The sequence below is a fragment of the Condylura cristata genome, unplaced genomic scaffold, assembly GCF_000260355.1.
Source record: "Condylura cristata isolate star-nosed mole 26May11 unplaced genomic scaffold, ConCri1.0 scaffold00005, whole genome shotgun sequence".
NCBI lineage: Eukaryota > Metazoa > Chordata > Mammalia > Eulipotyphla > Talpidae > Condylura > Condylura cristata.
In genome coordinates, this window is record NW_004567106.1 from 60,993,033 (window position 1) to 61,018,950 (window position 25,918).

The 25,918-nt window shown below is 46.1% G+C and overlaps 1 protein-coding gene across 1 annotated transcript in view; it reads right to left on the reverse strand.

Moving 5' to 3' along the window:
* Positions 1-7,989: 7,989 nt before the first annotated feature.
* Positions 7,990-25,918, reverse strand: part of PODXL (podocalyxin-like) — a 28,929-nt gene continuing 11,000 nt past the window's right edge. Inside the window, exons 2-8 of the mRNA XM_004677190.2 lie at positions 17,876-18,505; positions 16,548-16,780; positions 16,234-16,305; positions 14,304-14,451; positions 13,973-14,034; positions 13,549-13,716; positions 7,990-12,398 (exon numbers count right to left, since the gene is read on the reverse strand). Coding sequence (XP_004677247.1) covers positions 12,201-12,398; positions 13,549-13,716; positions 13,973-14,034; positions 14,304-14,451; positions 16,234-16,305; positions 16,548-16,780; positions 17,876-18,505 — 1,511 coding nt within the window. The 3' untranslated portion in view covers positions 7,990-12,200. The remainder of the gene's footprint in view (positions 12,399-13,548; positions 13,717-13,972; positions 14,035-14,303; positions 14,452-16,233; positions 16,306-16,547; positions 16,781-17,875; positions 18,506-25,918) is intronic.

Below are 25,918 nucleotides of genomic sequence, written 5' to 3' on the forward strand. Positions count from 1 at the left end.
AAGAACTGGTTTTCATTTACCTGTCTGTGTCTAGTAAGTGAAAACTGAGAAAGCATTAGAAAGTTAATTCACTGGTTTATCATAAAAAGGTTAGTTAGGTTTAGAGCTCAGTGATGTGTTAGATTGTAAAGCTGCATTACTGGGTAAAATATGTATATTGAATATATATATATATATATATATATATATATATATATGTTATATCTTTCCACTGGGTCCCTTTATGCTGCCCTAAAATTGCTATTTGGAGACATATTAACAGAGTTTGATAACAATAAAACAGTCTTAAAACCTAACATCTCAGCAAAAACTAGTTTGAGGCACTTAATCATTTAGTGAGAGATTGAAAATGCTGCTTAATGGATCACAAAGCACTGAGGAAGGATTATGTTCCTAACTTTATTCTCTGATGAAATTACATTATGAAGTTGCCCTATAATTATTGTTTATACCATATGAAGTTTATTGGATAATTGTGGTTTATCTTACTTATCATTGCAAAGCTCAATTGTGGTTTGAACTGATTTATGTGGGAAAGGATCATTACACTGCACTCTAAACAAAGTCATCTAGCTAGAGGGAAACATGACCTACCTAAAACCCTCTTTGTCATAATAAATGTTATGGTTGTCAGTAATCTCAGTTTTAAATTCTTTAATTTGATCTGGTATAAGTAGGCTTCCCCAGAATAAGGTGCTAGATGGTGGAGATCAGAGGAGGTCTGCACATGACTATATTTAAATTTGGGGGCTCTTTCACTGACAGATTTTTGTGTTCCTTACTAGTGAAGTAATAGTTCTTTGTGATTTTTGACTGTGACCTATATTTCCCTGTGATTTGTTTAAACGCCACAATGACTTGGCTATCCAAAACTTCTAACCTAGAGAGGTATTTCACTTTAAGGTGGACATTCCAAGTTTGTTGAAATAATGAATTAGGAGCTGTGAATTACATCAGCTGTGTAATGTCACCGTTTGCTTTGGCAGGAGGATGCATTATTGCAGCTTCACCCAATGCTCTCTTGTTCTTCTCAAAAAGTGCCATCTTGGAGGTTCTGTTTATACATACTTTTTAATCCTTTGTTTCTTCCTACTCACAAAATAAGGTGAATTGTGTTTCCATACTTATTTACCTAATTTAACTTTATTCTTGACTTTTTTTAAGCCTAAAATGCCAAGGTTTTCTGTGACATTACTTACTCACACATACACTGTTTGAAGTAGAGGTCACAGTCATTCTTAGGCAAGCATACTCTTTTATCCTTGTTTATGACAACAGGATAGAGAGATTAAAATTTGTACATTATTGAAGAATTAGTAACAATCAGATATGGCTATCAAAATAATTGTTAATTTATTTTTACTTGGGGGACAACAGTATAGCTGTGGCGACTTTTAATGGATGTTTTTCCCTTGGCATTGGAAAGTATAGTCATGCCACTGTTGGGAAGGCACAGGTTTTATGGCAGAGCTCATGGAATTCACATATCACTAGAATATCTATTTGTATATTGTCTTTTTGTTGTATTTTTAGAATCCCTTCCATCTCCCCACCCCTGCCACCTCCTGATAGCATCAATTTTCTGCTGACACTGGAATTTGTGTCAAGAATTGCCTTTCAATTTCTGATATGGTTGAGTATTAGGAATAACTTTAATTGATATGAATGCTAAGTATTCATCCCTCCCCCCAATAAAACTAAAACAGCACAATAAACATCTCTTCTCCTCTAAAGTATGGATTTAACTCAATTTTCAAATGACTAAATCTTATTCCTAGTCAGAACCATTGTAAAATGCTGTGACAATAGATTTTGTAGTTCTTAATCTAAAGAGTCATGAGAGGTTATACTAAAACAGATTTTCTAGTGGTGCAGAAATATGCCCTAGTGTGCTGCCGTAACGCTCTATGTCTTTTTCTGCTAGGTAGAACTGTCGCCAAACACCACCTAACTTGATGAAAAACAGAATGTCATGTGGATGTTATGAGAGCTGTAGGATCCACAACAAAAACCAAGGGCAGGAGTGGTGTTCAGTAGGGAAGTAAATCTGTTTGAAGATAGCACTGATATTATGACATAACTTATCTTCCTTTTTATTTGATGCACAGACAGTCTCAATAGCTGTAGAATATTAGTGTGCAGTGTCTTCTTTTGCCCTTTTGTTAAGCAGCATATCTTGGTTAGTTATTTTTCTCACCTTCCGAATAACTGTTAAGTGATTTTAAGACCGAAAACCCTGGCTTTAGAGCTTAACCAAGGCAAGCAGTCTTCTGCGGTGTCCATTCCTTGACAGGGACCCAGAGGGAGACAGGAGTGACGCATAGTGCCTGCGGTTTGGAGCTCCCATGTACTCACTGTCTGCACTCACTCCCTTGCTGAGCTTCAGACCTCCTCTGCAGCGCATCTCTGTGCCGTGTGGGCCACTCACAGCAGTTTGTGTTTTCTGAGCTGTCTGCCACATGAACACCACCCCAGGAAACCATCAGTCTTCAGTTTTACTCAATGCCTAATGAATGCCAGTTTAATTGGCAAGAAAGACAAAACTGTGTGCTCCACCATTCAGCTTGTGTGCACGATTAAGAAGGTGCTCAAGTAACCAGTTTTGAACTTTCTCTATTTCTCTCCTTTGTTATAAAATCTCAAGAAAGCCTTTGTTACAGCTAAACTAATATCATTTGGCTGGCATTCATGTTCTGGCTCTTCAAAATAGGAAGAAAATTTTCATTTCATGTTTAACTGTAATTCATATAGAATGGAAATGACATCAGTTTTAATTTCCATACTTTAAAATAAGTATACTAATCCAAGGGTCTCTGTTTATTTGACTTAGCCAAGAAATACATGAGTTTGGGGATTGGCATTAACAATATTTAATAATTTTGCTAATTTAGGCCTTTCCCCTTTGTATCTATAAAGTGATTAATTATATTAGAAAAGGTATCTAGAATAGATTCAATTCATTGTATTATCTCTCCAGCCCCAAATGTTTTAGTAGGTTAATGAAGTCCAACAGTTTAATTCTGAGTAGTCTTCTATGGAGAAGATATGTTTTATAAAGTCATGTACTTGGTCCCCTTAATTTTTTTTTTCTTTCCCAGAAAAGTGACTTTTGTGACTGACCAAGTTGTAGGGAAACTATTTTCTTCCTCAATTGCCAACTACCCATTTAGAAAAGTAAAATTGGACTTCCTTTCTCAAGCACTACATTTAGCCTAACCAAGAGATGCGGAGATTATATTATTCTTTAAGCCGGCTTTCTTTTTTGACTTGTTTGAAATGTATTTTTGAAAGGAATAAAGTACTATTAATTTTCATTTACATATAGTCTTCTGCTCAATTTAGAAATTGCACAATAACATGACATTTTTCTATGAGCACATTGTGCATGGATGGATAAGTATTTGTATCTTAAGAGTCTTCCATCATCCCCACTCCAAAATCTATGTGTAACTGAGTCTGTAGCCTCAGAAAAAACACAGGGAAGCTGAGCTGAGGACTCTTTTTCTTTGCTTGGTCTTGGTAACAAACACTATTCCATTTTTCCAACATGGCACATTTATATAAGCAGCTTGGGAAAGATGTTACCTATTTTTTAAATCAGCTCTTCTCTTACAAATTAGATGTACTCAGTAGCGGAAATAAAAGATCCCTGCAGGTAGAGCGAGATCTTCAGAACTGGAAATGAGGTTGTAAAGGAAGGTATAGCTTCATCCACAGCCCTTGGGGCGGTCTTCCCTGCTCTGCTTGTTAGTGCTGTGGGTGGCTCCTTCCCCTTGTTACTCGTTTTCCCAACTGGAAACAGTGTCAACAGCAACCAGCTCATCTAAAAGTTGGAGAGTCTGAAATATCTTTTATGGGACTTTTAGATAATAACATTTATACATTTTTGATGATTATAAAAATAAGTGCTTATTATAGTAGGAAATTAGTAAGTGTAAAGGAAAACCACTGTTAACTGATAAGACTTATTTTCCTGACTTCCCTGTTACCCAGCTTAGTAAAGCTTGCGGGGAAAGGACAGCCATTCCCACAGCCCCTACTCTTAGTTGTATTCCTTTAAGTGATATTCTTTTCCAGATAGTCTGCAAATAATTCCGTTAGTATAGATAGTTGGAGCAAATTCATACTATAAACAACTTTGTTTAAAGGATTTTTTAATATTATAATAAACCCACACCCAAAAAGGATAAGGTACTTTTCAAAAGGCCAGAGGAAAAATCAAGCAAAGCAAAACAAATGAACATAAATGTAAATAAGGTTTTTTTTACCATATTTAAGCAAATGTCTCTCAAAAAAATGTATTTCCTCTGTTCATTAGCTAAGAAGTTTCGTGCCTCAAGAAGTTTTGGATTTAGAGTAGGACTCTGTCTTAGTGTGGAAAGGAGAAAACTGCAACCTTCCAGGGCTCTTTTCCTTTACCCTCCTCTTCTGTGGCAACATGGGGTTAAGGCTGTACCTTAAAGCACCTAAATCATAAATGGGAATCAGGGAACTCTGGAATAGCTGGCAGGAACCAGTTGGAGCTTATTTATAAACAGAAGTGCTTTTTGGGCGTCAGATTTCTTCTAGCTTCGTTATTGTGTATAAGTCACTGTGGGGCTCTGTTGGGTGCGTCCTGTAATCTTGCCCATTCCCCTCTCCAGCCTCTGGATTTATCTTGCTTTTGCCCAATCAATACGGACTTTTTAGGTTGGGCTTTTGTTTTGTGCAAGTAAGTTTCTGATCCCAGATTTGGTGAATGTGTTAACACTGCTTTGTGAATAAATCAATGAGTGATCTGCTGAACAGTTGCAATCATAGAATTATGTTGTATGTAATGTACATATGGAGAAAGAATGTATTTTGTTCATTTTCTTAATAAAAAGTTATATATGGACACTACAAAATGTCTGTTGTGTTTTCTAAATCTGTTTTTTGAAATCAGCTTTTAACATATCTATGTACTTTGCAGTTACTCTGTTTTTTTCCTCAGACAGGTGAGTTTTCTTCAGGATTCCAAAGATGAAAAGGGATACCTATTATAGAATGGTCTTTGGACTTTTCCTTTTGAGGCAATTCTGAAATATAAAGGTCTGGTAGATCTCACAAAGTTTCTGGGGGAAGTTTCCTTTTTCCTTTTTTTTAAGACTTATTTACACATATAAGAGCTTGGAAGTAGGCTAGAGGTGTGGGGGATGCAAAGGTTCCCCAGCGACAGAGTGGGGAGCAGAAGAGGCAGATCGAATGAAATGCACTGCTGAGGGGAACAATGGTCAAGAAAGGAGAGGTCTGCTGTGCCATGTGGGTCAGCTCCCTGGCCAGGGATCAAACTCGTGCTGCAGTGGCTGGATAGCTTGATAGCACTGAGACTTTAATCCCTGCACCACGAAGGAGACCTCAAAAGTATTCCATTTTAAAGAACACTAGCAAGTATTTTCAGATTCTTTTTTTTTTTTTTTTGACCTACTGCTAAAGCTCTATTTTATCTATTTTGTAAAATTTGAACTTGTGTTCCCAGGTTTTAGGGACTTATTTGTAAAGATTAGGAACCAGAAGGAAAGAACTGAACTGAAATAGAAAATAAGTTGTAGAAAAAGTAATGGAGAGAGAACTTTAGAAGTGTTGCAAAGGTTAGAAATAATCTGCATCCTGTTCCCAGTGATGGGAATAGAAACTTTATGGGTGGGAGGAGGAACAAACAAATAGGCCCAGTGAAAATAACGTGTTGTTCGGGCTACGTTGTGTGAACTCTCCAGATAGATGTTCGGCGCCAAGATCTCCTTTTGACCCTTCCATTTTCTAGCGTGCTGTGCATTTTCTTGACTCTGTCACTACTCTGTGGTTAGTTGTCAACTGAGTTAACAAGGATTGTATCTTCTCAGTATATATGTAATCATCTCACGGTGTGGCTATCATTTGCAGTGTGTGCTTTGAGTGTGGCTTATAAGTAAAAATTGTCTTCAAACGTGCAATAAGGTAAGGAATTGGCCTTTCCTTGGTTAATCCTCCAGGGAATTAACTCAAAAGAAATGAAATGTGAGATACCATCTCCTCTCCCTGTGTATTATTTGTCTTCTGGTGGGTCAACAATAAAGAGGTTTGTGGTGGAGTACAGTTAGACGCCAGCCAGCTGCTGCACGCGTGCGTGCAGAGAGCTACCGGAACTGAGCACACTGCCTCCCAGGCTTCTGCCTGCCCAGGCATAATCCAGCATCTTGCAGGAAAAGGGCTCTAGGTACTCACGTTCAAATACTTACAAGAGACAACCTTATAATTCATAGAAGTTGAAAAAAAGGGGTTTTTCCAGTAAAGGAAGGCAACATTCTTGCCACTGACCCTTCAGATTCTGACGACCAGCCGGAAGACTAACCGATGGCTTTTCTGAACTTTTTTTTTTTTCCCTGAAGTCAGTGCTGGTGTAGGCTTAACTAGTACGGGTGAGGTTTCGCCCTTGCTGTCACCGCGTATTATGCCACCTCTTTCTCTGCCTATTATAGATCCCAGAAGGAGAAGAGGAAGGGCCGAGTGGACACTTGATGGCACAGGGCAAGAGGGGCAACAGAGGCTTGGAACTGTCGAACTCTGAGCTTCTTGAGTGTCCACCAAGGACCTTCCTCCCCCCGGGCTTTTGATTTACATTCTCTCCAGAGATTTTACAGGGGAAAAGGCTACAGATAGAGGTGGCCCCTCCACTGCTGTGTGGGTGAGTTTTGGTTGAGACAAACCCGGAGGGAGACGAGGACGCCAGGCACTGTCTTCGCATGCACTTACAGCTAGTGCCCTCTGAACTGGGGCCGAGGGATCGGTAACCCAGGGCAAGAGGCAGGAATCCTGGGTCTATTTCCAGGTCCACCCAGTGACTTCTGTGTAACGCGGGGCACAGTCCCAACTTCTTTTTTTTTTTTGGAGAATGTTGGCAGCAGGTCCTGTTTGCTATGATCTCCGTGATGTTTTTTATGTCTATAAAATGCCAAGGTTTTTGAAAAATATTTGCTCAGTATTATCATTAGTATTAATTATTGTAGACAGTCCTTTTCAGTGTTGACCTTTTCCACCCTTAGGGTACAGAAGAAATACACATTTTGGAGGGGGCTTATAGGAGGGAGGTGGTCATAACAGGCATAACAAAAAAACGACAACTGAGAGGGCCTTTTGGTTGGCAGGGCAGGAGCAGGGTGAATGACCTATTCAGGAAGAGAATGGGTTTAATTTGTGGCCAGCGATAAACTATGAGTCATTCTCTTCTTAGAACAGCATGCCTCCAGCATGGCCAAGGGCCTGCCCAGGTTCCTGGTACTTGTGTTCCTTTCCTGGCACACTCTTACAGTTAACCTCAGGATACCCCTGGGCCAACTCTGGTCTACCCTTCAGGGTGGTAATTGCCTTCAGTCCCATATAAAAGGAGGGCATATTGGAAAGGTAGTTGTATTCTAGAAAGGTGTTTTGTTATTGGAATTCAAGCATAATTAGGAAAAGAACGTAGGACTAAGGAGAGAAAAGTTACAGACTTTTCTACTCCTTAGAGAGAGCTCTTTATCTCTGTTGGTAATGTTCCCTGTTGGTAAAGTGGCTACAGTTTCTCAGGTACGTGTTCTTGTAATTTCTCAGAAATGTAAAAAATCTTTTCGATTTACATTCTCTCCAGAGATATTACAGGGAAGAAAGGCTACAGGTAGAGGTGACCTTTCCACCTCTGTGTGTGAGTTTTGGTCGAGACAAACCCAGAGAGGGAGATGCGGGCAGCCATGCTGGGGGCTCCCTGTTCAACAGAACAGGGTGTAGCAACCCTGAGTGTGGCCCTCGTTCACCTGCAAACTGGGAATGACAAAGCTTTCGCCTGCCAGTAGGTGAAGATAATAGCAGTAAAGATCATACCACCCTAGGAGATGGAGGGAATCTGATGACTCTTGAGCGATTCCTTTCTTGAACATCTTTCATCTTCACTAGTCTCTGGATAAGGGAAAGGCGGAGATTCCGTGTGACAAGTGAAAAGGTCCTTTATGGGCACAATGGATGGAATAGAGCCTTTTATTTTTTGTATTTTTATGTGTTCCATCCCTATGTCAATTTTCATAACTGATCAGGATTTATCGGGCCCCATGGGATCTTGGGTGTGGCTGATTCGCAGTTGTGTCTGAGACAGAAGTAGTGGGGAGGAAAAGGATAAGACGATAGAGTGGAGGAAACCTCTTCCGCTCTCTGGACCCACAACATTCAGCAGCCCTGCCTGAGAGCAGCAGCTACCACACCCACTCGAGGGTGCCTGCTGTCCGGGGTGTTTTGTGATGAGCCTCACGCACGTCAGAGCACAAGCCAATCACAGCGACATACTAGGGCTCGGGCTGGCTTACACAAAAGCACTTTAATTGACAGTATACAACTTTCCAAAATATACTTTTGTAAGAAAATGGCAATAATTAAGTATAATCTTTACACGTTTCTCAGTAAATTCCAGTGTACTTCAGACCCCTGTCCTCTAAGACACATGCTCCCCCAGTGTCCTGGGCAAACTGTTGAACATTCACTAATAAAAGACAGAGTGACCCTCTCCCCGCCACTCAGTGCTGGGATGTCCCCACCTGAGTGAGTCCACCAGTGAGAATGCTGGATGGCCACAGCTTTCCTCTCGCCCCATCCTCTTCCTCTGTCCTGTTCCTTTGATCCTTAGTTCTGCTAGTAGATCCACATGTAAAAGCCCACTCGAAAACTGCTCCTGGGCAGAAAGAACTGTTCAGAAAGTCTTAGACCTAGATAACTCATAGGCACTGGAGAGGACCGGTAAGACTCCTATCTTTATCTTCTCTGTGCCCTCCCTGACCTTGCTGCAGTAAGTCCTTGGAAAGCACTTTGTGGCATCCCCATGCCTGCCTCGTCAGCAGTGCGCTGACTGCTTCTGGCACACAGCGCTGGGCTGTTTCTGTCCCAAACCGCTGGATTTTGACTTTGGCTAAGTCACTTTCCAGGCTTCAGTTTTTTTCTTGGAAAGGATTGAACGACGTCTCCCTTGCCCTCCCCCAAGACTGGAGTGGCACTTCCCAGCCAGCACATAATGTCCAGTCCTCACTGCAAGAGGGCTGGGACTTGGCTAGGGAAGGGCAAGGTTCCTATTTAAAAGTACAAATGCCCATTCTGCAAGACAAGTCCATGCTCACCTGCCTGTCTTAGATTTTTCTTTTTTCATTAAAGAAAACAAAACTTTATCATTTCTAGTAGACATTTACATTCTTATTCAGAGGGAAAAAAAATAAAAACCATCACCCTTAGCTAACAAATGTTTTTCCAAAGTATATTCCCTTAAAGTAGTGCAGGTGGATTAATGTGGCCACTGTATTTACAGTATCAAAAAATGTGCATATATGTATCAGCTTGTACTTGTTTTTCAAAGTTTCTCCAGAACATTATCAAACAAAGATAAAAGCTCAGAAGTGGTTTAAATAAACTATCTGCTAGCCTTCCTTATCAAGAGGGGGAAAAAGAACCTTGCATCCAGGCTGGATTAAACCCGTACTCTTGTCTATGATGCAATATATATATATTCTGTACCTCCTCCTTAAGCATCGCTGCCTCTCTTCCCCCTCACTGGCTGCAGGCACCCCATTAGATCTGGTCCAATCATGAAATTATGGTTTCTGGCCTTTTGTGCAACTTAGGGAAACCAGCAGTTTGCCACTGAAAGAGCTTGACACAACCTGTTGCAGTTACACTGAGTTCCTGGTGTTCACTTCTCTCTTCTCAGCCCCAGAATCTGAATTGCCAAACAGCATTTAAAACCCAGTAAAGATACAGGAAGAAGATGACCCTGACAGACATATGGCTGGATGGCCTCTGACATGGATGTCAGTGGCGAGAGCAAGCCAAAGAAAGCGCTAGAACCTGGCGTTGCCCTAAAGGACGAGAGGAACACAATTTGGTGGCACAAAAGGAACCTCAACCAGGCCAAAGCTTCTCAAGGTTCTCTGGACAGAGCCATAGTGGTTCCTCTTCACCAAGCCTAAGTTTTAACTCTAGGCCTTTCCAGTCAGCCTCTCTCTCCCAAGAAGCTTTGAGGTTGCAGCCTTTGCTCTATTTGCAGGGGTGTATTTGCTGTCTCTGTCTGAAGGTGCAGCTGGCAAAATGGAACCAGGAATAGTAATCCTGTCTGACCTCTGCCAAGGAACCATGATAGAAGCCCACTGGGAAGAAAGAACCAAACACCAGCTGGAAAGGAAGCACACAGGTCCCTCCTCGCAGAATAAGATTTCCTCAATGTTCTCCCAAGCTTGCAGTCTCCTTCCTACCCAAATCAAAGGCTAGAGAATCAGGACAAATACTTGTGGATCCCTGTGAGCCTCTTTGTACCCTAACTCTTGGGAAACTCGCGGTGCTGGGGGGGGAGGGGGCCGGTCTTGATTAAATCCCCAGCTCCTTTCCCCCTAGGATATCAAAAGGCTAATGAGGCAGCCAGGCACACAAGGACCCAGATCTTTCTGCTAAGCTTCCCCCCGACACACACGCTTAAAAAAAACAGCCTACCTCAAATCAATGTAGTCGGCTTCACTAGCACTATCTCAGCCTGGCCTGCCTTCAGGACGCTGTGATGCTTTTTGCCCTGAAATGACTTTTCATTCACCACCCCCTAGTTCTGCCCATCATTGTGATGGCCCAGGAACAAGACTCCATGGTTCCAACGTCCACACAGGATTCCCTCACCTCAAAAAAAAAAAAAAAAAAAATTAAACCTTATACTCAGTCCAAAGTTGCCGCCAGTGTAGCCACAAACAGCTGAGCTCTCTCAAAGCCCCTCTACTGGGGGGCACAAATGGCCTTTTGTTTCCCTGAGATGCTACCAGAATCTGCACAACTGGGAAGCCCCTAGAATCTAGTAGAGAAGAGGATATGGTTGGGCCAAGCTCCATGCCAGGACCATGAGAGGTCACTGGGGACACCCAGCCCCCTACTCCCACCCCACGAGCTCTCCCTTACAATGGCCATGTTCTAGACCTTCTTGCCCTGCAGCATAGGATAATCAGGAGTCAGTGAGATTAACTAATTGAAAGTTGACCAACAAGTTGAGCTTTGGCTTTTGGCAGTAGAGGGCTGGAATAAAAAAAAGAGAACAAATTCTCAGCAACTTGAGAAGTCCCTGAGTTTCCCATGAAAGAGTAAAGCCTACCCTTCCCGCTTGCTTCAGTAGATTGTCTGTGAAGACACAGCTTTGCTGGCTGGGGCCCCAGGAAAGTCTGTCCTAAAGCTACTGCTCTTTCACACTGCATCTTGGGGGGATCCTTGCCTGACTTCGCCATCATTGTCTGAGCGGCGAACAACAAAATAGGAGCTCTTTGCCTTCATTAGCTGCTGCAGAATTTAGTTCCCAGTTGAGTGGGAACAGGAAGCCAAAGGCGCTCCGGGTGGGTGATGGGCCGGGCCTCCTGGGGTGAAGGGATTCCCTTCAGCAGCCCTCGGTTCACACTGATACTCTTCTATGGGGTAAGTCCCGAGCTCACTAAGCACAGCAAGGAAACCAGGATCCAGAACAAGGGGTTCAAGGTCACGAATAGCCTGTATCACTTCCTCCCAGGGGCCAGGGACTGAGTGGGGATAAAGACTGAGCCTGGAGAGGGGACAGACAATGGGGATGGGAACGTTGGCAGACGAGGTTGGGATAGTAGACAAAACTCTCCGGACTTACACTTTCAAGTAACCAGATCCACTGAGACGGGATCAGCCCCGCCCCGTTCCCGTGCCTGGACTGGCAGCTTCACCCTACCCAGGGCAGCGTGAGGAGAGAATGGCTGACGACAGCCTTGAATGTGGTGGGAATGGGCACTGGACTGAACAAAGGAGTCTGTTTTCATCTTGACTCGCCAAGTGGCCGTGCAACCTTGACCTCACCCTACTTAGGCCTCAGTCATTTCATCTGTGCAATGAAGGGAATCTACTAGAAGATCTCTAAAGTCCCAACACGGCTCTTTCTGGAGCTCCCTTCCTCCCATCTTCCAGCAGCACTGAGCTCAGGCACTAATGGGTTATTTTACAAGAGGAATCTAGACAGAATGTGATTTGTTCAGCTTGAAAAGGGAAAAATTAAGGCCCTGTGGGTTTGGGAGGAGGGAATCCTCTGAGTCTCTCCCTCCCCAGTCTTCCCCTCAAATGGAAAGGATTTTCTGCCCTTGTCCGAATGGCACTTGAGGTGGTTCAGTCTGGAGCTCTGTGGTGCTGTCAGAGGCCACCAGCCGACCTGGTTAGAGGTGTGTGTCCTCCTCCTCATCGAGGTCATCCTTGATCAGGTTGTCCAGAGGGACGATCCAGCTGTCCCCCAGCTCCCCATTAAGGTTGACCACCTTTTTTTCTTGCATCTCTGATGAGGTCTCCATCACTTCCAGCGTGGGGTTGTCATGGTAACCATTCTCCACTGTCTGCAGCTCCTCTGTGAGTCGTTGCTAGAAGGACAAGATGACCCAAGAAGAAGGGGTCAATTTTGAGGGCCACTGGCCTTAGTATATAGCTTTTCTCTAACATGTGTACCCCTACAATCCAGGAGCCCCAATTTGATGAGCATCAAGTGCCTCCTGGCCACCAGCCTGCCTTGACTTTAGTGGAGACTGGGACTTGTCCAGCACCCTTACGTCCCTATCTCAAGCCACTTATGCCCTGGTGGCAAACCTGTGAGGTCAGTGGAGATTGACTTCATTCAACAGAGTCTTCCAATGTCATTTTTTCCCCACAAACCTAACTCTCCAATCATCTGCCTTCCCTCATTAATGAATGGGGAAGGACTATAAGAAAGTGACTTTCAACCCACCTGGTGACTGAGCAAGATGGCTGAATCTACAGCAGATAAGGGCCATAGGAGACAGCGCGCTCTCTCCATCTTTATCTGAGATACAACCTGGTTGCACAGTAGAGTCACATAGAAAGCTTTTAACAAACCCAGTTGACCCTTGGATCACACTGTTGGGTTAAGGTCCCCTAACCCTGCAGTCAAAAGCCCAAGCACAGTTTATAATTCATGTTCTTCATCCTCAGATTCAACCCAAGGATGACTGATTCTGCTATGCAGAGCCCATCGATAGAAAAAAATAAGCCCACATAAGTGGACCCGAGCAGTTCAAGGTCAACTGTGGATTGATCCGCAGATCCTGTTTCAAGTGCTATGTGAGGAAGCCAGGTGTGGATTTCTTTAAAATGGCCCATAACGTGAGAACTATGGGTATGGCTGGGCTGGTGATGGGAACTCTAGTAAGGGTGTGAAAAGCATTAGGCTAGAAGGCATGGCTAGGTCCATTCATCTCTGTGGTTCCCAAGAACAGCTCTGCAAATGTTACCCCCACTATGTAGGTGAGAAAATTGATGCTTGGAGATTGAAACACTTGCTCAAGTTCACAGAGGTAATGGGAGGCCGTGCCTGGGCATAAGCCAAATCCTTCTGACTCCAAAGCCCTACGTTCTTCCCTTCCACAGTGCTGCCACTGTCATTTCCCATGGAAGCGTCCCTCTCCCTTAAAGGAGATCCACAGCCCACTCGCTCTCCTCTAATGTAGCAATAATGGGGTGACAGTCATTTGGTGAGCTGGAGATGCTTCTCCTCACCTGGTCCTTCCGCTGGGAGAGACGCTGGTGACAGCAGCCATAGAGGGCGGCCACCAGGAGCAGAAAAGATGCCATGCACACGATGGTGATGATGAGGGGCATGCTGAACCGGTCCTCCGTCTCTTCGGGTGGCCCCTGGCCCCCAAGCTGCATGTTACTGACCCCGACCTGGCCAAGGAGAGAGTTAGGTGGTAGAAGCAGGTGTGGGTCACCCTCTCTCCCAGTGAATGCCCTTTCACTAGGAACTCATCTGCTGGCTGTTTGGTGGGGCACATTTCACACCCACTGTCTCTTAGAGGTAAGAGGCATCTTACCCTCCTGCCTTCTAGATGCTTCCTCTACAATGAGAGACAAGCAAAGCAACATGCACATCCCAGTGACTGGCGACCCCCTCTGTCCCAACACCCGGGAGGAGCCCACTTACCTCTTTTAGATCATCCCACTTGGGTTTCAGCAATTCATATACGTCCTGGGGGAGGAGCTTTGCTATGGGGAGGAGGGAGACATGCTGCTTCAGTGGCCTGCTCAGAGTGGCATGGTACGGGATGGAGACGGGGCCCCAAGAGGAGGACACACTAGCTCAGTAACCTGAGGGTGTCCCCTGGGTGGCTGGGAGGGGTGGGGGAGGGGGAAGAGTTGCAGGTGCTTAGGAAACCAAGGGAACACCGACAAGGAGCCATCCTCATGCTTCTGAATCGTCACCTCCCCCTCCAACTCATTCCCACCCTACAAAGGAACTTCAGCCCTCAACTCACTCTCGATAGTGATTTCTTTGATTGCCATTTCCTGGCTTGATAGAATAGGCGCCAGCCGTACGTGGCACTGATCCTGGGCTGGGTTGAAGGTGGCTTTTGCAGCTCGGCATAGAAGCATGACCAGTTTGTCATCGGAAGAGCTCCCCGCCTGCTGTGTGGAGACCACAGGACATGATGGCAGCTTCAGCTTGTGGGGCTGCCCTTCGAAGCTTGGGTTGGGGGAAGCCCTACTGCCTAGATAGACCTGTCCCCCTGTCCAGCCTGGGTGGGTCCCTGCCTCACGTGATCTCCCTGCGTCCCCTCACCTGCTTATCTCCCCTGTGGTTGACAATACTCTCTCCCCAGTGATCCTTTTTGCCCTTCAGGATCTCGACTTGATGCCCCTTATCCTCTCTCTCTAGAAGGGGCAGGAGGCACCATCCAGCACCCCCACCTAGGACGAGTGGGAGGACTCCACAGTTCTCCGAACCTGCCCCCTTGCCGGCCCCAACGCCCACTTCAAAGACCCTCAGTGTTCAGTTCGAAGGCCTCCGAGCTGGAGCCTAGCTCTCAGCTAGAGGTCATGGTTCCCAGAGCGGAAGCGTCTGTCCTCTCCCTAGGCTCACTGACTCTGATGTCATGAACAGGCTGGCGGGGGAGAGGAGAGGCCATCATTTCCCAGGAATGTGGGGGCCTCTTCGGTGAATCTTCTGCCTCGCTAACTGGGGGCTGGAGGTGAGAAGCAAAGTGTGAGCAGATGCACCTGAGCTGGGGTGTCTCTGACCTGACAGTGGATGGAGAAAAGCACTCAGTACGGTCACCTCAGGGCCCCCCAAACTACCCCTTGGGTTTCTACCTAGGCTTTCCTTAGGCTCCCTCATTCCTCAGCCTGATACCAGAGCTTTACCTTCCTATACAAAGGGGGGGGAATGCTTCTCAAAACCTATCATGCAACCCCAAATTTAAGTCAAAAAAAGGGTCTGAGGAAAGGCGGGGCTGGCATCAGTGCCTTAAGCCCAACCCCAGGGGAACAGTCTCCCTCTGCAGACTCCAGTCTAAAGGTATACTCTTGTAAAGTTCACCCAGAAAATCCCAGCAAGATAGACACCTAAAAGAAGACAACTGCATAAAAGGGGCAGCATTCAAGTTCTCCATCTTTAGCAACCTTCACGGTTCAGTTCAGGTTCCAAGAACACCTAAGGGTGTTTGCTAAGATGGCTACTGACCAGGAGAGGGCAGCAGTGAGCCATCCGGCGAACAGGTCCACCCGCCTTGCAGAGAAGCCACCACCCCAGGGAGCTGGCAGGCTTTTACCCCTCGGGCACTCACATGTGCTCACCCCCAGTGACCCCTCCCCAGAGCGCACACACAGTGAATGAGCTGAATGAGCGCGTGCTGGCTGCTTAGGACGGACCCCTCAGGGGAGAGAGAAGGAGGCGTGAGACAATACCTGGACCCGGAAATAGAAAACCACAGACTCTCTGGAGAGGTGCGTCAGGCAGATTAAGCCTCTCATTTTCTGTACTAGTTTCAAAATTTCTCAGTGTGGCATTCGTTTACAAAGCTATGTGCCTTCAGGAATCCAGCCTCACACCTTGACTGCGTGAGCTTGAGGCCTCTCGAGCTCACACTTGAGTCAAGCCCTGAGCTGACAGATCCAGGGCCCTCAGGCCACTGGAAAGAGGAGCCTGGGGAGTGTGGGGAGTGGGGGAGCCGGGAACCAGCCACGGGGAACCACTGGTTCTGGAGAATTCGGAACCTGGGTGTGGGTCCCTCCAAGAGGTGGGGAGGGGCCACTGGCCAGGAAACCACAGCGCCAGGAAATGGACACATCCCTCAGTCCCTTTCTAGAAGGAGCGATTCATCCCCTTCTTCCTCCCTAACTTGTGACTAAGTGCCTATTGGGGGTCTTACTCAATAAATGTGGGGTTTGGGTCGGTGAGGTACTCACACAGAGTCCAGTGTTTGTGAGGTTCAGGACGAGCATCTTCTCATTCCGCTGCTCAGGAGGCTCACACTTTATCTGGAAGAAGCCACTGGGATTAAGGTTCAGGCGGAGCCTGGCAGGGTCTCATTGGTGATCCCTCCCCTCCCATGGGCTGGTGGTGCAAAGGAGGAGGAGGGGGGTGCAAGCCTGGGCCAGGCAGCCGCCCTGAGGGGGTACACTGGGTGGCTGCTCCTGGCTCTCCCCACCAGGGACCCTGGGAGGAGCCCCTTCCATATGCATTGGGATCTGCTTGTCTTCCCTGCCCTTGCTGGAATTACCCTGTGGTAGCCAAAAGTCGGGGTGGGAGAAGGGCTGGAATCTGGGGGGGCTGTAGAAGGCAACAGAGTGGTGGAGCCTGTGGGTCCCGTGCCTGTGGCCACAGGCCCCAGTGAAGGGCCTGTAGGCTGCGGAGTCTCAGTGGAAGGTGTCCAGGTGATGGAGGTTGAGGTCCCAGGGACGGTTTGCATCTTGCTGGTGGTCTGCGGGTTGTCTGATGAGGTGACCGACGGTACTGTCAGTGGGAAAGCAGAGGTGATGAGAAAAGATGCACGGCACCTTTGAGAGAAGAGGGCAGGTTTTCTTGTTCCAAATATTTTCCCAGTGTCTTTAGTCTTATCCCCAACCAGACTACAAGGTAAGCAGGCTATCAGGAAAAGGAGGCCACTGATGAAGCAGCTTCTATTACAGGATACGAACCAGGTGAGAACCTGATGAATGAGCCATGGCGTGGTGTGGGCTGCTGTGGTCAGGGCTCACTTTGTGCCAGTCTACTTATGGGGCCTCAAGGGTACTTTCTTATTTGAGCCTCACAACCACCCTATGAGGAGGGTATCCTCATCCCTAATTTTCTAAAAAGGTAAACTGAGGCTCAGATGATTTGCCCAAGGTCACATGCTACCAAGGGCACAGCAGGGATTTGAATCCAGGTTTCTCCAACCCACAGCCCTGTCCTCACTGCAGGATGCGACCTCGTCCCCGGCTCCTCCAAACGCCCGAGGATTCCTGGACAGGGGGATGCTCAGGGTCACACTCAGAAATTCTGGTGCCATAAATTTGACAGGGGCCACGATTTTGAAGCTCGTGATCCAGCAATGAATTTTGAAATTAATTTACGAGGTTAAGGCCAATAATAAGAACGAAAAGAGGGTTCTCCCTGGTGGCGCAAGGGGTTAAAAGCACAGCACTATGAAGCTATCTGCAACCGCTGTAGCACAAGTTCGATCCTCCGCCAGGGAGCTGACCCACATGGCGCAGCAGACCTCTCCCGACCCATCTGCTGCTCCCCTCAACAGTATATTTCAGTCAGCAGGGTGCACCCTGTGTAGGAAGATAAACCCGCGGGAGAAACCTTGGGGTCCAGCCTGTGTTACACGCATGTGTCCAGACCATGTAATCAACCCTTTGAGACACAGCCCCCCTCCCCTTGCCCTCAGAGAGGAGGCTGAACTCTCAGGACCACACGCCCTGTGCCTGCCCCTGGGGGCACAGGGGGAAATGGAGGTGAGGGTTCTCAAGAGCAGGCCCTACAGCTTCCCGCTGAGCAGCAGCCCCCAACATAAGGATTTCCAAGTCGCTTCTTGCTTGAAAAGAGAGCAGGCTGACTCACAGGGTGTGCTCGCCTCGCCCCCAGACGTGGCGGTGGGGTCCGGGGTGCCCGAGCTGCCGGAAGCTGCAGTGGTTTCGCCTGGTTGGCCCGGCAAGCTCCCTGGGGGGCTCGGAGTAGTGGGGGCCAAGGTCTGCAGGGCAGGGCTCCCTGGGGTAGTCGAGGGCGCGGACGCGAGACCGGTGCCAGGGGGTGAAGTGGGCTGCGTGGTGGGCTCCAGAGTGCCCGGCACGGCGGCTGTGCTGGCGCTGAGGCCGCTTTGGGCTCCAGCCCCAGCCGTTGTTTTACTTCCCTCAGGGCTGGTGGTTACCGGCTGAGGGGGGGCTGTGGTCGGTGGCCGTGTGGCCAGGGTCGAAGCCTGGGGAGGCTGCGTGTTGCCAAGGGTGCTGCCTGAGTCCGGGCTCCCCGGCACCCCCGTGGTGTGGCGTGGAGGTGGGGTCCCCACCACCGCCAGGCCGCCGGGCGCTGTTGAGGGGCTACTGGCCACCAAGGTCGGGGCGGCAGAAGTCGGGCCGCTGCTTGCGCTGACGGTTGTGGGCTTCTGGGTTTCAGTGCTGGCGGCTGGAGATGTGTGGGACGTGGTTGGGTCTGTGGCCTTCGCGGTGGTTACCGGCTGAGTCGTGGGCTGGGATGCTGTTGACCAAGACAACACAGAATCAGGTTAGGGATTTTCTGAGCAGCCCTTGCTGAAGGCCTGGGCCCTTAAGAGGGAGTCAGACAGAATCAAGGCCAACTGTGGAAAGGAAAGACGAGACCAGCTCAGCCCGCTGTGTGGGGGCCTGCAGCTAAGCCCATGTCTCCCCATCCCACCCCAGGCCTTGTGTGTCCACCAGTAGCCACAGAAACAGGCCGCCCTAATCCCCTCTGCTTCCTGCCAGGCACCCGACCCCACAAAAGACTCAACAGACTCACACTATGTTGAACATGGTGGTCAACCCCCCACCTTGTTAGGGGGTCAGGAACAAGAGTCCTTTTCAGTCACCTAACACATTATTAATAAATTTGAGCAAGGTAATGCTGGTCTACATTGTTTGTATTTTGAAAGTATAGGAACCCCCCTACCCCCTTTCAGCATTCCCAGAGTCCACCAACACCTCCCCCTCTGAATGCCTCACTTCTCTACTTTCAAGGGCCAGGCTTAATTGATTGAGGGAAATAATAGCTTCCACGTCAGGTTCTGGGGGACAAATGTTGACTAAGATACAAGTCATCCTTACCCTCAGATAATTAACCTTCATGTGAGTGAGACAGACGTTCAACAAATGGACCGAACAGTGAGCCATGAGTCTGGTGACTGCATGGAGGAAATGACCAAGGAAACCCTCAGAGAACAGGCAGAAGAGGCTGTTTAGACAGAGGGAAGAGAAGGCAGCATTTAAGCTGAAGAGGATGGATAGCAAGGAGGAAGCTGCCTGAGGAATGGGAGGAGAGGCAAGGCAGGAGTAAGGAACAGAACCTGCAAAGGCCCCAGAGTTAGGAAACGAGCAAAGAGAAGGTCAGATGAAAGGAGTTTAGTGACTGAGGGGCTTGGGGGCTTCAAATAATGCAGGGCCTTCTAGGTAAAGTGGCAGTGGCTTACTGTCCCAATGATATGTTTTTGAGAATAAAAGAGAAGCTTCTTAAAAGTCACATCCTGGAATGGTTTCACTCATAGCAGGAGTATAATGGACCAGGTGGAAAATAACAAAAATAATGAACAACCATATACCAGAGACATTTTGTGGGGGTGGAGTGGGGAATGGGATCAAAAACGGGGTGGGGGGAGGGAAGTGCATGGGATTATGGTGATGGCACATGGGTGACTTGGTGATGAGAAACCCGCGGGGATTACAATTGAGATGGAAAAAAAATGTACAAAATGATGTAAAAATAAACTTTTGTAATAAAAAAAAAAAAGTCACATCCTGGGGCCCTCCCTGGTGGCGCAGCAGGTTAAAGCACAGCACTGGGAAGCTAAAGCCACTTCCGCATGAGTTCCATCACCGTCTGCCCCAGAGGAGATCCACATGGCGTGGCAGACCTCTCCTGACCCACCCGCTGCTCCCCTCAGCAGTGTACTTGATCAGTCTGCCTGTTCTGCTCCCCACTCTGTCTCTGGTGAAGCCTCTCGCCACCCCTGAGCCTCTGGCCTGTACCCCAGTTCTGTATGCACAAATAAATAAATCTTTAAAAAAAAAAAAGTCACATCGTAGGTTTATGAGACATAAGGTCACCCTCTTTACAGACCAAATAAGAAACTAAAATTCTAGATATTTACTCAAGTACAAAGAGTCAATGAAGGTTTTTTTTTTTAATATTTAAAGATTTTACTTATTTATGCATTCAGAACTGGGGTACAGGGGCAATGAGAGGATTCACCAGAGACAAAGTGGGGAGCAGAACAGGCAGATTGACGAAATACACCGCTGAGGGGAGCAGCGGTGGGGGGGCAGGAGAGCTCTGCTGTGCCATGTGGATCAGCTCCGGGGTGGAGATCGAACTCATGCTGAAGTGGCAGGGGCTCGCTTCATAGTGCTGTGCTTTAACCTGCTGCGCCACCAGGAAGGGCCACAGTGAAGGTTTTAAAGCAAAAACGTTTTCTAGGGTTGATGGACCAAAAAACACATTCTCGTAGCACTGGAAGGAAGAATGAGTGGAAATGGAAGAAGAGGCTATTACAGAATCCAGAGTAGATGAAATGGCCAAAGAGAGGCGCACAGGATGAAAGAGGGTGGGTTCGGACTGCTGTGGAGATGGAATCAATGACCTGCTGATGTGGGGAGTGAAGAGAAGCGGAGCACCAGGTGAGTCCTGGTCCTTGACTGACGGGGAGAGGTAGACTTTTGGCCATTTTTTAAAGTAATAGTTTGTTTTTAACATCATTGTGTACTTTTGCCCATTTTTCAAAGTGAGTCAGAACTTTGCAGTGAGCCATCTTTTCTGTTTGGGGACTTGCCTTCTATTAGAAACCCTGAAAACGCCAGCTCCTTGCCTGTCCAGCCTCCCTGTGATACTACAGTGTGTATTAAACCACGTGAACTCGTACACCCAGGCAGTAGGAGTGAGGAGCCGCATCTGTGAGGAGCGGGGCTGACACGGGTGAAGTCACGGCCACCGGTGGCAGCAGAGGACACGTCCCAGAGCAAGAGCCCGCAGGTAAAGCTACAGCAGCACCTGTTGGGTGGTACTGGTGAGCAGGGTGGGCTTCTTGGGACTGATTCTGTCAGTGGATCAGTGACATTGAAGGTAGTCTCCAGCGATCCAAGCTCCTTCCTAAACTAGACAGTTGCTGACATGCCCTTAATACATACACACACGTGCTTTAGATAGAGACAGAAATTTGTATCAGGTGTGATTGTGAGGACCAGCACCCCAAGAATTCATTATTAGATCTTATCAAGGCGAAAGGCGGTTGGAACTGTGCCAGTCTGAAGGCACAGGACTCTGGTGTCCCACACAGCCCATGGAGAAGCAGCCACACCATCACCTAAGTGAAATGCCCCAGGAGAGGCAGGGCTGAGGCAGCTGCCACACCATGATATGGAAGACTCCCAGGCTAGGGCACGTGCTAAGACGCAGTGCCATGTTATGGCTTGCAACTGACTGTTTTTCTTCTTGGAGTTCATAAAATAAAGATGCCTCTTACAGTTGGTCATGTTATAGTATCTTTTTGGCAACAGACACCTGATTGATGAGGGGAATATTATCGTATTTTAAAAAGATGGTGCAGGATGCGTAAGTCTTAGCATGGTGAACAGCTTAAAAGAGGGTTTTCGCAACCCTGAACTACTGACATTTTGGACTGGATATTTCTTTATTATGGAAAGTCGTTCTACACATTATAGGGTGTTTAACAACATACTGTTCTCTAGCCCTAGAAGCAAGTAACATATACTTGTTTATACATTTGCATACATCCCAAACAGCCCAGCTGACAAATGTACCCTCGGGGAAGGACCAAAAAAAAAAAAAATCACTGCCAGTGGAAACTACTAGCTTAAAGAAAGAAAATAACAAACTCTAATTCCTTGATCTTTCTAACGAAGCACAGACTGGAAACCAGAAGTTTTCTAAGACTATATAAAGCAGTGTCTTTTTGCTTCCTGCTAAAGAGCTGTGATCAAAAGTCAAACTTAAAAGTTTAATCCCACGAGTTCCCAATGACAGAGCTCACTCAGTTAATAACCCCCTCAGGTCCCTGACGTGAAATGGAATGGTGACGCAGGTGAGGAAGCAGATGAATTAACATACTCATAAGTTTCAATCTGCCAGTGGACACAACCCTGATGATTCAGTTCTATCTATCTGGCTTGAACCTACGCTCTTAGTGGCCTCCCTTGAGCTCAGTGACATAGAAAGCTATTATCTCCTTAGTATCTCCACCACTCTTCATTCTTTCCAAACCTGTAGCAACAGCCAGACTCCTGTATGCCCCAGGCAGATAAATAAAAGAAGGCCAATCCCCTAAGAAATAGCTGCCCCCCAAATCTAGCAAATATGTATGTTTATATGATGCTAGATTTAAGGAAGGATAATCATAATTATATATCTAGCCAAATTTATCCACATAGGTATGCACACCAGAAGTATTTTGGATTCAGTATGCTAAGTCAAGCAGCTAGAATTAGTTCTAATTGTTTTATTAGTTGGTTGACCAAAACCTAGTTGCAGTGGTCACCCACATTAAATTAAGTTAGCCAAAATTCCCTGGGATGATGTATAGGATGAAATCCACAGCCTTGGAACGTGAGTGGTTTGTCATACATGACCTGTTCCTTAAGGGAACTGCAAAGACACCGCTCACCGAGAGGAATTCTACAGTCCATGAGTTATACACATCTGTTTCTCCGAAATGAGGATATATTATAAATTATTGCAGGTCACAAATTGATGCTTTTTTTCTTTTCTTTCTAAATGGTTCATAAAATCATAGTGTCATCACTGAGGAACCAAGGAAGAATTTCCTTTGCTTCTGCCTAGCTGTTCTGTGCTGTTCCTTGGCTTTCAATTCCAAATTCTGGCCCCATCATGACAAGACTTTCTTTCCTGCGTCTATGTCTTTCCTCTTCTGAGGACACCAGAGAGTGGATTTAAGGACCACACAGGTTCAGTATGACCTCATCTTAACTTGATTACATCAGCAAAGACCGATTTCCAAACAGGGACCAGTGCTGGGAATTCGGATTTGAACACATCTTTACGGAGGTTCAACCTCCCACTCTGCTACCCTAACCCCACTTATTCCACCACAAAAACAAAACAGAGTTCCTGATTTAAAACATTAGAAATCTTTCTGCTTTAAACAGAATGTGCATTTATTAAGAGGAGAACCTAATTACTTGATAATCTGATCATCTGGGTGGCTCAGTAATTAGGCTGAAGTCAGAAATGATGCCAGAACTCCTCTGAAGGGTCTGGAGATGATGTCACTTCCACCACTGTTGAACATGGGTTGCTACAATTGGCATCACTGGACCCCCTAGTATTAGACACTGAATTTCATTTTGAGAGCACTGAGAATTGAGGAATGCTGTCAGGAAAAGGTCTCTCCATTTACTTTATTGACTGGACATTCAAGTACTAAGAGGTACCACAGGAGATCCCTGGGTTCCATCTACACGCCTCCCTGCTTCATGTGAAAAGCATGTAGGATTCACTGTAAGAAGAGTAAATGTTGTGCGTTTAATATTCTATTTTTTCTTCAAGTGAGTTCCTTGGTGAAGTCCTTTGCTCTATAGAACCTTTGCTCTATAGAATAGCATGGTGGTGAAGAAGGCATTCTAGACATCCTTGGGAGTGGTACTGAGACAAGATGGCAACTGGGAATTACATCAAATTCACATTTTAGTTGCCTCCCTACGCTAAGGCCCCTTGCTCAGGAGCACTGGGTGAGCAGAGAAAGACACTGACAGGAGCACACTTGGCTTGTCCATGTGACCATTAAAAATCCTCACACTGAGGGCCCTCCCTGGTGGCGCAGCGGGTTAAAGCACAGCACTGAGAAGCTAAAGCCACTTCCCTGCACCTCTGGCCTGTACCCCAGTTCTGTCTGCATAAATAAATAAATCTTTAAAAAAAAATCCTCACACTGAGATCTAACCCCAAGAAGTCCATTCACACCTCTTCGCTAAACTCCCTTGCACTGATTCTCTGATTCCTGTTCCTTCTACTAATAGATACTAAGTTCCCAAGTAGCTATTATTTAACAAGGATTAGCTACTGCTAGAAATAGGCTCTTTTCAGAGCCTTACCACAATGTAGCTTATCTTAAACAAACAAACAAACAGTAATGTACTATTATAATTCCCACCTATTGAAAAAACTTTCTTTTGGCATTACCCTTCAGGTTCTCTCCTAAATAGGATTAGTATCCTACAGTGGTCTGACTGGTGGATCCAGCATAAAACCTATCCCAAATCATATATAAACAGACTTGGGTTTTCCATGCAAGACACAGAGAACAATCAGATCTTTAAGAATGACCTGAAGGCAAGAACAGACAAAGCTGAGAGTGTGAGTCTGAATTTTATAGGTATTATTCTTTAGGGCCTGTCCTATCTGATGCAAGATACCCTTCAGTTTGAAAATGGAAGATTTTCCCCAGGGAATCCATCAATGAGTAATGACAAGCCTTAAACAATAAGGGTAAAAGCAGAAATCAGTACAATAGAAACCAGAGACAAGCAAATGTCAATGAAGTAAAAAACTGATTTCTTCAAAAGGCTAATAAAGTGGTAAAGCCTTTGATGAGTTTCATCAAAGGGAAAATTAACCAACAAGCCATAAATACAAAATGTCAGGTATAAAAATAATAATAATTATAGGATAGACCAGTAAGAGCAAATGCTGACAGTTTGAAGCAGATGAAATGGACAAATTCCTAAGAAAATGCAACTTTTGGGAGTAACTCAAAAGAAACAGATAAAACAATATGCCCTATATTCATAAAGGCACTGAATTGCCATGTAATGTTTGTATTAGAAAGAAATCCCAACCCTAGATTCAAGAATCAAATAATTTTAGCCTGACATGATAAACTTTTTCTCTAACTTAATCTATTGCATCTATAAAGTGAATCCATTCAAATGTAATTGTCAGTCAACAAAACATGGACATATCAGCCAGGTGCAAACATAGTTAGACGGGCATGGAGAAATTTGGCATCATCAAACTCAAGAACCCAGCTTTAGCAAGAGAAACCACAGAACATCCATCCTGTTCCAGCAATGAGAAGAGAGCTGCAAAGAACATAGCTCCTACCCTCACAGCAAGAAAAAGCTGGAGAAATGGAATCTTACTGACTTTTTTTGAACCCATTGGGGAACTGAGAACGATCCTGAACATGGACAAAGACCTATCCTGAACATTAAAAACAAGCAATTTCTGGTAGAAACTGGATCTGAGCATTTGCTTAGCTAGGCAGAGTTCAATAGAAAGATTAAAGTAAGAGTGTTTAAAGAACTGCTTACGGTTAGGTATGGGCTATTGTGGAAGTGTGAAGCCCTGGGAGCCACGGGCATTGAGAGGCTTACTGGCTTGTATAGGTTCTCCCTGGCAGTCGCCACCAGAGATTCAGAGGGAAGACTGGGGAGACCCTTGAAAAAGTTCCTCTGTGCAGCTGGCTGGGGGAAAAAGACAAGTGGCCACTTCTGAGTACAGTAGCCTGTCACCTATGAAAAAAAGTCTTAATTTTCAGCAGAAATCATCAAAACCCATAGTCTGGGATCACTGCTGGAAGCGTGCGCAGTTGGTGAAGAGAACTAAGAGACACCAATGGACTCCCAGGTTCATCTCCTGCTTCTGCTAAGAAACAAAAGCCTTCAACTGTAGGAGAAAGGCAACAAATTACAGCCTGACGGTACTGTGCAAGCTTACTGCAGCTGGGAAAGAGAATAGGAAAAATAAAAAAGCTGTTTTCCCCTGGGGGTGGGCAGGAATAGTGTTAAATCCAGGAAAACAGCTAAAAAAGGAGGCTGGAACGCTGGGAGGTAAAACCTCCAGGCTCAGGTTCCAGTGCCTGGGGAGGGCTGAAGTTTAATCCAAATATTGGCAAATGTCCTTCTCCCC